This window comes from Dufourea novaeangliae, unplaced genomic scaffold (genome assembly GCF_001272555.1).
Source record: "Dufourea novaeangliae isolate 0120121106 unplaced genomic scaffold, ASM127255v1 scaffold89, whole genome shotgun sequence".
In the NCBI taxonomy this organism is placed as follows: domain Eukaryota; kingdom Metazoa; phylum Arthropoda; class Insecta; order Hymenoptera; family Halictidae; genus Dufourea; species Dufourea novaeangliae.
In genome coordinates, this window is record NW_015373988.1 from 4,493,253 (window position 1) to 4,505,434 (window position 12,182).

A 12,182-nucleotide genomic window follows, 5' to 3' on the forward strand; every position below is an offset into this window, starting at 1 on the left:
TCAGTTCGCGTCGACGACGTCGCATTAGGGCCAGTTTACAAGATAAGCGCACGCATCACGTAAGAGCCGCTGAAACGGAGGAGAAAAGAGCGCGAGCTCGTAAAGATTCGATCCGTAGGCACAGTGACGCCCTCCGCTTCAGTCGTAACGATTCTAATCTCGGAGTTGGTTCGCGGGGCTCTCGCTATCGCATAGACCAGCGAATGGCGTGCGATAATGCGACCTGGCTGTTGCATATATCGAGCCGGTGGTTAACCAATTTCATTAACACTAACGGTTTATTCGTTGGGTAATCCGTTTCCCTTTTCGCCTCCTATTGCCAACAGCGGGCCTGCCAACCACCCCCACGTCGAGATCGTGTGTACCTTTGTACTTCCTTGCTAAATCGGATTACAGTCTCGTGTCGCGCCTCGTGTACACTGTAAAAACGAGCTAACAGCGAAGACGAGCTAACAGACTCGCCCCTTCTGCCTTAACGTTATCCCCATGGGAACACGTCTAAATCCAATGCTGGCTCTCGTGATCTCTGGATTCGACTACGACAGAGTCATTATACGGTGTCGAAAACTGAAAACGGGCGGGGTTTCTGTCGATCCACGTCGTAGTTTCTTAACTTTTGTTGAAGTATACACGGTGGCTCACTTATAAGGAACGGCGAAATTATTTTCAGTGGTATTGAGAGTAAGAAGAAGTGACTAAGAGGAGGAGTTTATTTGATTTCAAGAGTCATCTGGAATGTTACTTCGAAGACCTTAAAGTGTTTTTTTTTTGTGGATATTATATTCTGTGTTTTAATGATGGTGATGATAAACAGAAAGCCCCCTGAAAGTCATCTTGAAGGTTATTTCAAGTTCGTTAAGATGTTTTTTCTTTTGGACATTATATTCTGTGTTTTTGTAATGCGAGGTTGTAGCTGACGTCAACATAAGTTCAACAGTCTATGATATTGTGACTTTGAAATGACTCTAAATTATATAAACTCTTTTTAGTCATTTTTTCATACATTTAATAGTATACTAAATAAATGGAAATAATCTAGATGTTCATTATAAGTCGGACACCCTGTATACCTTTAAGATGGTTGCTTGAACTATTATTTGTCTGTTCTGTATTTCTCTTTTACTTGCACTACTCGAATTATTAATCTATAGACACGGTTACAAAATCTGCATTTTTACAGATTTGGTTAAAAGAGAATAAATAGAACTTCCGTTCCTTCGGTGTGTATTTCATAATGTTCAGAACAAAGTGAAACTTCGTTTGTTAATCAATTCCGCTAACTTGGAACAATAACTGGTGCACGTACTGCGATATTCAAGCAAAGCTATAGAAATCTCTATAGCTGTGTTTCGAACGCCTCGAATATTCAACTACCGGACGGCCAGCTTCAGGGCAGAGAATCGTATCGTCTGGGAAACTAAATTATTGATAGGTGATTAAACTTTTAATGTTTGAACATCGACGGAAGGCCGCGGGGCTAAAACGAACAAAGCCAAATCCATTGTGATCGAAGGCTTCGAGAGACGCGAAAACGGCGAAAACGGAGAATACTCGGTGTATCGAGGCGGAGAAGGTGGGTATAAAAGCGTTTCTATCGAGCCGTCAAAAGGAACTTGCGAAATAACGTCTCCAACAATGGAGGATCTCGCACGTTCCGCCATTTCTGCATGGACGTCCACCGCGTTTGGCGGCACAAATACGAAAAATACGACACGAACCACTGTGTGGACCGTTCGCCTTAAATAGTTTCTATAAAAAAAAATTGAAAAGCTTCACGAATAATTGAAATTAATTTTTCCTTGCATAAACTACAATGTCTTATCTGTATTATAAAAGTGTATTATAAAAGTGGTGTAAGTCAATAATAAATATTTCGCAAAAATGCTTCTATACTATCGTACTATAAATTGATATAACGCCAAATAAGTGATACGTTAAATTCTTTTTGTTGGACATTTCACTTGTATACCACTTTGAAAATCACATTTATTAATGTTCATAAATTTCTCTCTGTGAAAGAAGAGTAAACGATCACTCTTTATAATAAATGTCTTTCGAGCTCATTCATGGTTATCGTATTTCATCAGTATGGTAAATTAATTCCCGTCGAAATATTTCATGAAACCGTGTCGGAAAGGTACCATCATCGGTGGTCGTGGAAGACCCCCAATTTGTATGAATCGAACATGACCGTTTCGATGGTACGGGCACGTTGTTGTCACAGCCATTCAATTTCTCATGAGATTGATTATCAATGGTCTAGTGGTACGTGAGAAAAGGGAAAACGACTCGAACACTGACCTCGAGGAAGTCCTTCACGGTGGTGTCGACGACCATCAGGGGCCGTTGAATCAGGTGCACCACACCGTTGCGCACCGGGATGTTCGCTTTAATTATCTCTGCGAGCACGACTCCGGTCGGATATTTCGCGTCGCCCGCCACGGTATTGGACTTGACGTAAACTGAAAATAACAATTTCCAATTATCCGTGCGACGTTATATACAGGGTGCCAATAAAAAAATGCGGGACACTTTCATAGGGTGGATTCTATTTAAGACGAAAATCAAGACTGCAATTCAAAATCAAATCAAAAGCACAATTGCGTTTAAGGTTTCGTTTCTGAGTTAGTAATTGTTGAAAATATAGAAAGAATTGGTATGAAATGGTCTGACGTGATTGGTTATACTACTTTAACTGTTGATTCTCAGCTGATACACACTAGGCTCGATCGATGACTTGATACCAAATTTTTTGTCAACTCTTTTCCAGAGTTCAGAGATACTAATGAGAAGAGTTCGTCAAGCATCATAACAAGTAATTTATTTCTTACCTATCTTCTATAAGTTTATTTATAAAACACTGAAGGCGACCTTGAAAACTCTGGAGAAAAGGATTGACAATAAATTTGGCACAACCATCTTAAATCTCTTCTTCAATCATGTTATATTAGTAGAAAAAAATTCAATCGAACAGCTAGCAGTAGAATAATCTAAGCTGTTCACGTTTCGTGGTCTACCCTGTATATTCTGAAAAAATGATTTTCGTGTATACCATGAACCCTTACTTAGACAACTCGTCTCAGAGAAGAGTTTGAACTTTCTTTCGTTATCACCACCTAGTAGAGAATTTCAGAAGCTCCACTGGTTGAACAGCTTAAATAGGTAGAAAATGATCTTTTTATTTTCACAAGGACGAAGGAAAACAAGCCTTCAGTTGGTTATTAAAAGTATCGCGAAATAGTCATTACCGGATTATTCATTTCAGAGGGAATTTTGAGGGTTATAATGATCTCACCTTTGTCGTGTTGTTTGAGAAAGCTAACGGTGACCTTGATGTTGTCGGAGAACGCGAGGGTCTCGTAGGGGATGTTGTCAGGTGTCGGTGATGTGAAGAGGACGTGGTTAGGTATCACGTGGCCATCGATCACCACGCGGTCAACCTTTTCCGGTCTGGGTGTCGGCTGCAAAAAAATAACAGAAAGGTACAGAAAATTTAATAAAACGGAGAAAAACAAAAAAAAGGATGCGATTATTATCAGAACTATGGCGATAATTCCTCGACTCGTCACAAGAGGGTCGCAATTAGTAATAAATTCTCGTAAGTTCTCGGTTCATCGAGTTACCACAATCAGAGGATCCTTCCAGAATCGAATATTCCTTCATTGTAAAATTTCGCCACTGTTACAATAAATTAGTCGGCAGTAATAAAGTTTCACTAGGTTTTGGAGGATCTCTTCGGGGTTGATAAGACTGTAGACGACTGTACTTGACAAGTTTAGGTGCCTTTCACTTTGTCCTTCTTCGCGGGGGCACTTCATGTACGGATTCCTTGGCTACTCTAAATCTTGTTGAACTGTTCATCAATTGTACGGGTTCCCTTTCGAAGTTTTTAGTAATTGTACGGGTTCCACCTGAAAGGGTTCCTACGGACTTTCAGGCTCCTAGCTCCATAAATCCAAGATTTTCTACTCGAGCAAACACTTACTACGTTGCATGCTGGGAGAATTTCAACGACGACGATCAGTAAGACCATCAAGATTATTTAGAAATTGTGTTTCCCAGAATTTGTTGCATTTTCTACTTTTCGAACGTATCATTAGAACAAAGACATTCCTAAGTTCATTTACGATATTTTAATTTATTGAATTTTCAAAGTTGACAATTATCAAAGAAAATTTTGTTTCCCTTTTTAAAGCTGTCATTTCCTTATTATTCAAAATTACTCATTCATACTATAATTTTACAAGGAATACTCTGTCAAAATTTGAAGTTAATCGGATGAATAGTTTCAGGGATCAGCTGGATACCAGCTGACACGTTCCTGTCATCCATGACGGTAGACAATGTTGCAAAACTCCTTCATTTTGTAATTTTACATAATAACTAATGGACGAAAATAAAATGAAAATGTTGCCTAACAACCCTTAAAAGGATCCCAATATTATATATTGAATGCTGATAGACGAAGGACCCAAAGTGGTCTCTTTCCACCCTGCGACGATAGGTCTGTTTAATCTCATGGACCCTCTTTCAAAATCGCACGCATTCTAGAAACTCCATCATAAATTCTCCCATGACTCTACTTAAAACACGTTGACGCTAACACACGTAAGAGTTACAACTGGATGCTACCGTGGACGACGGAGGGGGGAGGGTAACAGGACCAACGAAATGGCAAAGTGCATGAAATAAGCATCCCGTTGGCCTCGTGTTCGTCGATTTAATGAACCGATCGTTACACGCTCCCTTGTTACTGAGACACAGTTCGATTAAAGGTCGTTCCGCCGTGAAGGATGAGCCCCTAGAATGAGCGATTGATTTCCGATTCGTGATAAGACACGGCCAGACGACGGTGTTGTGTGCACGTGACTCATATTAACGCCGGCCAGGTAACAAGGTTCTCGCGTGACAAAGATAAAGCAGTCTGTCCGTACTCGCGGATCGGAAATATTTTACGGATCCCTGGCCAAACACCTTGCTCGGGCGTGTCGTGTTTCGTGGGAAATGCTTTGGTGTACTATAAATTGTTGGGGATGGAAAGATGGAACCTGGTGTACACGTCTGTGATAGCTGCACGGAGACAGAAAGGTGTTGAATGGATACTTTGTGGGCCCTCCGAGTGGTTAAAGTAGGCTCGTGTTCGGTGTTATTGTGGCGTTAGGGGGATCGCTTCTGTAATAAATATTAGAAGGTTTTACGAAATTGGTGGCAGGATAAAATAAATACTGTTTGGGGGATATGAAAGTCGAATGGATAATGCTTATACTACTATGAAGCAATAAACTTCACCTGAAATATATAATTGTTGCAAAATGTCAGGTTTTCTTTGTACAGAACAGGTGTCCTAATACTTATGAGCAATAGTATAAGTAGAATGATTCGTCTTTCGAATCACATAAGGAGAATAGGTGACATGTTCGTTGGCAGCAGAAGATCGTGAAGGACGTGTCATGTTCCATCGATTTGTACTTTCATTCTGATGGAGAAAAAATGTACAAATAAGTGGAAAAAACAAAAATTTGTTCCCCTACTGTAAAAAAATTTAATTTCTTTTTAAGTTTTAAGAAAACATTTGAAAGTTTATCGAACAAATCAAAGGAAAACAAGTGACGTTTACGTTTATAACAGACATACGTAGAAAATACTACCAAACGCAATGAAACCTACGTTTGCACACTTTGATCTTAACTTTTAGTTATACTTGATCGTTAACATATCTTTTTTTCCGTGCCAGTATGATCTCCGTAAAAAAATTCTGTAACCACCTAATTTTGTTTGAAAATATAATTTTTGGGTGGGTTATCTCGAACGAGACAAGTGAAATAAAGGGTGACTACGAGGAAATACGTAAAGTAGAATGGGAATACACACGTCGAAAACGGACTGTCTATAATCTTCTAAGTAGAACATTCTCCTCACAGTTAGCCAAGTAGAATGAATCGTTCATGTTCAATCGAGTAGAACGTATTATCGACGATCAGACAAGTAGAACGGTCCATTAATAGTCAACCAAGTGAAATAATAATGTCACTGAAGCGACAGGCGTGAATACTAATGACATAATTAGTGCCATTCATCACAACCGATCTAGAACAAAGATTTTTGGTTAGAATTCTAGTTTGAACATTTCTCAAACTTCGATCTTTTAATATAACAACAGAAGAAAAGGACTATTCAGTCTTCAAACACAACACCACGATAATGAACTATTAGCCTGTGGATTTTATTTCTTTGAAGTTTGTCAGGTAAATGAACAGGAAATAAGGAGGGAGGTGCTGGTAAGATAAGGGGAACAAAGAAGTTTATTTCTTTGGCGGACGGTGCAGGCAATATCCTCACGGGGACGCAGCAACGAAGCGGAGAAACGAGGAAAAACAAAGGGAGGGAACGGAATCGTTTCGTCGGTAGCTGCGTTACGTGATTACATCTTACATGATATCGTGAATAATTCCGCGGGCATGGCAGGCACGTACGGCTCGCAGCCTGCATCCAGAATTAGCTGAATGAAAGAATCCAGGGAGGACGGGGGGACCGACTGAAGTCTAGAGACTGCCAGAAAACACAGGGACACGCGAGGAATTGGAACGAGATGGTGACCCTTAAGTGATATCACTGTTAAGGGAGTATTCTAATCTAGAATAAAACTTTTGACCCTTAAGTGATATGATTGAAGGGGTATTCTAGTCTAGACCTTTGAAAAAATCGATGTTTTATTGTATTTTCTGAAAGTATAGATTTTCAAAAGTAGATCTGCAGAAGGATTTGGCAGAATTCGCAAAATTAACGACGTTATAGATTTTATAATGATTACGGTATTACACGAAATAGTATTATCAAATAATTATTTTTTGTGATTTTGTTTCCCCCGCGAAACACGAACAAAATCGAGGAAATCGATATTGAAACTTCAAGGTGTCGCTATTTTTGGAATTTCAGGTATTTTCTTTCATTCAAGAGTTTTTTTTAATTTTTGTTTCAAATGAACAGAATGATGTCAACCAGTAAGACATTTTTTTAAAGCGCCGTATTAATTGATCTATAATTCCATCAATTTCGATTATTTTCACTTTACAAAAATAATGAATATTCCTAACCTCTTCAGGGACCAATTTATTAAGACCAGAAGGAATATTTTGTTCATTCTTCATAATATTAATCTTTATTAAATCTAATTTTCTTCTTCAATAACAAACTAGTAGGCACAGTAACACCGTTCTTCTAATGTTTTCAAATCACTTGAAAAACTTTTTTACTGCCGATCGTCAGGAAATGTTCCAAATATTGCCGCTAAAGTGATAAAGTCTCTGTTCACTCTAGTGGACAAACGCAGATAGCAAGTTAAACGGTGTACCGACATGACGGTTAAAAATTGTCGATAAAGTTTGTAGCGTGTGAATAAAAACATATCCTGGTGAACTGTTAATAATTTGTCTAATATCTAAAATTATCAAGGCAATTTTCTACAATATTTCCAACCGTTTGTGGTGAATATCCCAAATTACCAAGAACTTGTCTCAAATTCACACTGTACGTGTTCCACCGACAACAAAAATTCTAAAGAACCACTACCAAACGATATACAAATAAATATCGTATAACACACTACACCGTAAGGAACAAACTGCAAGAGCAGATACTACTTCATACATTACGCGAACCAATATACGTTCACTCCGATTCCCTTCACCAGACCCCGAATGGTAGCAAGCTCTCGCCACAACAGTTCATCCTTGTTCCACGTTTCCAACACACGCACACATACTCGCACATCCCCCACGAACGTTTTCCCTCATCGACTTTCTTTCGTGCTTTCTCAACGGAGCTTCGTTTTCGGAAAACACAAAGGCCATTTCGCCAGCTCGTTCGCGCTCCCCGTTATTAATTCGACCCCTCTTTTCTTCCCGCCACGCGGCAGTAATGGCCGCCATTGACGACCTCACATTCGAGCGAAGAAAGCTCCTGGGTTCCTTACGTGCCCACCCCTCCCCAGCATTGAGGCATCGATGTCGTTCGGTTGGAAAAGCCTCGAACGACGACGAGCTCCGCCGAGTGCTTTTCGATACGGTTCGATCGCTCCCGCCGCGAACGGAACGAGTCCTTTCAGGCCCGAAACTCGATTCTGGCCTTTCTCCCTTTATACCAAGTCCCGCGGCAGCTCACGCACACAGAGGACACACACACGCCGTAGGATCGGGGGCTACGAATGCATATCCGATATCTCGAGGGTGCACCACGAAATTCGAATTCTGTGCGAGCAACCAACGAGTATAATCTTTTCGAATCTCAGTGAATCCACCTGTTTATTTCCATTCTTTTATTAACGAGCTATTCTCATTTGGAGGGGAGTGAAAAATTGATATTTTTTTCTAATTGCATTTTCTTAAAGTATAACATTTCGAATGTATGTGCCTAAAAGGTTACGAGTGGATTCGACGAAATGACAGAGTTACAACGATTTCACTAACTGGGAATACCCCCTTAATACTAGAACTACTAGTATTGAATGCTTTCTTAATTGTAAATGCCATTTATAAAGGATGACCAACTTTTCGAATTTTCTTTATAATTTTGAATAAACATTATTAATATAATTTTCGATGAATATGTAAATACTTTAGTCACTAATTTGTTTTCTCCTTATTTCTTAACGTGTTCCTTTTTAGATTTTTTAATTATCATTTGAAACTAAATTTTCATAATTTTCTTCTCAAATCGTACCAAACTATATCAGTGTGGTTCAGCACTTTTCGCTCTGTTTTAACTTTGTCGGTCGGCACCAAAAGGGTTAATTTGTTCTCACGAGAAAAAGTTCCGAGGTGTAAAGCTGACGTTCTGATGAGCCTTCTCACATTGATAGAGCTTGAAATACTGAAGCTAATCATACCAAGGTTAATAGTTTACGAGTTATTTAACGTTAAACTAATGGTCCATCGGACATCTTCTAAAAGTGTGGATCCATTTACCAGAAGCGAGCTTGCTAGGGTCGGTAAAACTACTGACACGCTTATGTTTTTATAGTGTGTTCGAATCTTGTCGGAGGAATTGTTTCGTCAGTAAAACGTTCAATTTCTCTCCTCGTCGAACAAACGATCGCAACACTTTCAGGCGGTCGCGTGCCAGCTGAAATATCCGGTGGTTCTTGGCCAGCCATTTTTGTTACGGTATCGATTCGACGAAAGTAATGCTGAGTTATTAGGTGTACCAACAAGTAGTCCACTATTTCATCGAATTACGTGATAATACACTTTAAATTAAAAGTGTCCTTTCGATTTTTCACCGAGTAAAAATGACGTAGGATGCTGGAAAATTATTATTATAAGTATAAATAAAACAATATAGGTCCTTGACCTCCATAGAAACGAATATCGATTTCTTGAAGAAATAGTGGACTACTCACTGGCATACCTATTTGCATTACTGTAAATTACGTTATCTCCTATAAAGTTTGCAAAGTGTGTTTTAATATACTACGGCTTTGATATCCAGATTATATTTTCACAGGAATGTTTTCAATCGATCGCAGGGATCTATCAGGTTATCACCGTCTGCACGGTGGCCCCACCACAGCCATCGCCGACATTTCTAAGATTCGATCCTTGCGCGACATCAGAAACAAGCGAAGTAGGTCGGAGAAAACTCGATTTCTATGAGTTCAGAGATCCCCGAGCTAAAAGGATCGGGTCACGCGCCAAAGTCCTGGTACAAGGAAATCGTGGATCCTCGTGAGGAAACGATGGAACTTTTCGAAATTGAGAACACAGAGCCCCTTCCCGGTTCCCTTTTTGCTCGCCTTTTTCGTTGCTGATGCACGCCATATCGTGGACGTTGTCGTACGTAGAAGTTTTCGCGGTTTTCGACGAAAATGCTGATTTCACACCCGAAGTTTGATTACACCGACAACCGACCGTGGAAACAGAACGGACGCACGCGACTTTAATCGCGTGATCGCGAATAACCGATACCGGCGAATTGCTGATGGTATCGCGACGGAATTAGCCTGGTGGAGTATTATAAACTCGACCAGTGTTATTGCAATTTAATGGCGTCTGTTCGCGGGACTTTGACTAATCTTAACGGTTGGAGATTACTGTTTTTCGTATTTACGTCAAGGAAAAGTCTGGTTTCGGTGAACTTTTTGTCAGTTGTTTTTTAGGTTACCACTCTCCAAGTGATACGAGTGTATTGGTAAATAGGGATAAACCGATACTGTCAAGGTATCGATGCTTTTACTCGTAACTTGTGTCGACAAAAAGTATCGATATCTAGTTTTAGTATCGTATCAAAAGTATCGATACATACTTGTGTTGAAGGAAAGTGAATACAAAGTTCTTTTTTATTAGTAATGTAATATAGTTTAACCAGAGGTGAGCAGAATTTTATTCGAATAACATATAGTGAAAAGCTGTAGTACATATCGTCCTGAGCTTTAAACAGTTTATGAGATTGAATAATTGTTTGCCAAATGTTCACTCATTCAGGAAGAGGCATTTTTTTGTTGTGGAAATTTGAATTTCCATGTTTAAACGATTGAAAATAACGGAGTACTGTTTTATCTTGTATTCGTTATTGGAAATACTTTATCTAGATAATGAATTTACCAATCTCTGATTTTAACGAAAATATGTTTTAATAATGAACATTTATCAACGAAGATATATCGTAACCGAAAGTATCGATACTAAAAGTACTCGGTATCGAAACGAAAGTATCGATTATTTACTTGTATTTACTTGAATCGGTTCATCCCTATTAGTAAACAACGCTGCACGACTTTCCTGATTACGAAAATAATTAATAATTGGGTATTGTATTGTTGCTTCTGAAAATACGTAAGAGGTAGAAATAAGAGATTCTTTATCTACCTATTCCTACGTAAAAAAAATAAGTGGAAAGTATAGAATAGAATTTTTTCATTTGAGACTTGGTTTTCGAGAAAATCGACTTTGAAGATTAATCTGAAACGCGTGTATTCCCCATGGTAGTAAGTAGAAACGGACAGCAATGAACAGACGTGCTAGCCAGTCCTATTCAATTACACGTGTATCCAGCAGATTTTCACAGACAATTTTCTCGAAAACCAAGTCTCAAATGAAAAAATTTTAATCCACATTTTCGACTTATTTTTTCACGAAGAATCATCCTTTAGCAAGTTGTACTACCAGTTCCATGACATCCTGTATACCGTGAAGTCACTGAAAATCGACAATCCCTGTTCTTTCTTCACACTCTGTATAATGCATATCTATTCAATTTCTCGACAAACCTCGGATAGTTCGATGTTCGTTAATCCTATTTTAATGGAAAATAATCACGTTGCGGCCGAGTTCGATCGTAAACTTTATGGATTCCGGTTCCATCGTAACCCGGTAATCCATCAGAATTTGTCGCCCTCGGTGACGAGCGGGATACGAGTCGCCATTGCCTGAATCTTTTCAAGGCTTCGTAACAGACGATATTAAGGTACTCTCGGGTTGATCGATATGGGGGAGGGGAGGGGAGGGTTGGTAAGCAGCTTACCTTGAAACCCTCCTCAACGGGGATGAGAAAGGTGTAACGTCCATCCGCCTTGAAGACCTCCTCCTTCTGTTCCTTGACGACCCGTTGTCGGAAGGTGCTGTGGGAAAATTGTAACCGTTAATTGAATTGAACCTTCTTCGAATTTTCGTTGATTACACTCATTCACATGCCGAATGACGCGAGCACTCGTAAATTTGACTTTTATCGTTCCTTAAATATAATACCCGTTCCACGAACGGTTGATGTATTATTAATTTTATTTATTAATTTTTTTATTCATTTTTACCGTATTTTATAGGTACTAGTGGTTAATGACCGCGTACTAGAATGTCTTGTGCATTATACGAAAGTAATATTTTTAAGATTAATTGTGTTGCTTAATAAACTAGGTTGCGTTGACAGCGGAATGAATTTCAAGAAGAGTTATTGGATTGGAAAATCGTTCGAAAATACCGAAAAAATAAACAGATCTATGGCTGAATTTTTTAATAAAACAAAACGAACACTTTTTTGTAGAGAGGGAATGTTTCAGTTATTCAAACGATGATAGAAGGTCGTCGAACAAAATGGGATATGTATTATTGATTACGTAAGTTTTATACAAAATTGGCAGAACATAATATTCTTGTAAAGAAACGCAAACGAGCTTGTTGCACAACCTACTA

At 39.0% G+C, this 12,182-nt stretch overlaps 1 protein-coding gene across 1 annotated transcript in view; it reads right to left on the reverse strand.

Annotated features, from left to right (window-relative positions):
- LOC107187466 (fasciclin-1) overlaps positions 1 to 12,182 on the reverse strand; it is a 198,059-nt gene that overhangs the window by 55,751 nt on the left and 130,126 nt on the right. The window contains exons 6-8 of the mRNA XM_015575571.1: positions 11,518 to 11,614; positions 3,296 to 3,461; positions 2,302 to 2,462 (exon numbers count right to left, since the gene is read on the reverse strand). Of these exons, the coding sequence (XP_015431057.1) occupies positions 2,302 to 2,462; positions 3,296 to 3,461; positions 11,518 to 11,614 (424 nt within the window). The remainder of the gene's footprint in view (positions 1 to 2,301; positions 2,463 to 3,295; positions 3,462 to 11,517; positions 11,615 to 12,182) is intronic.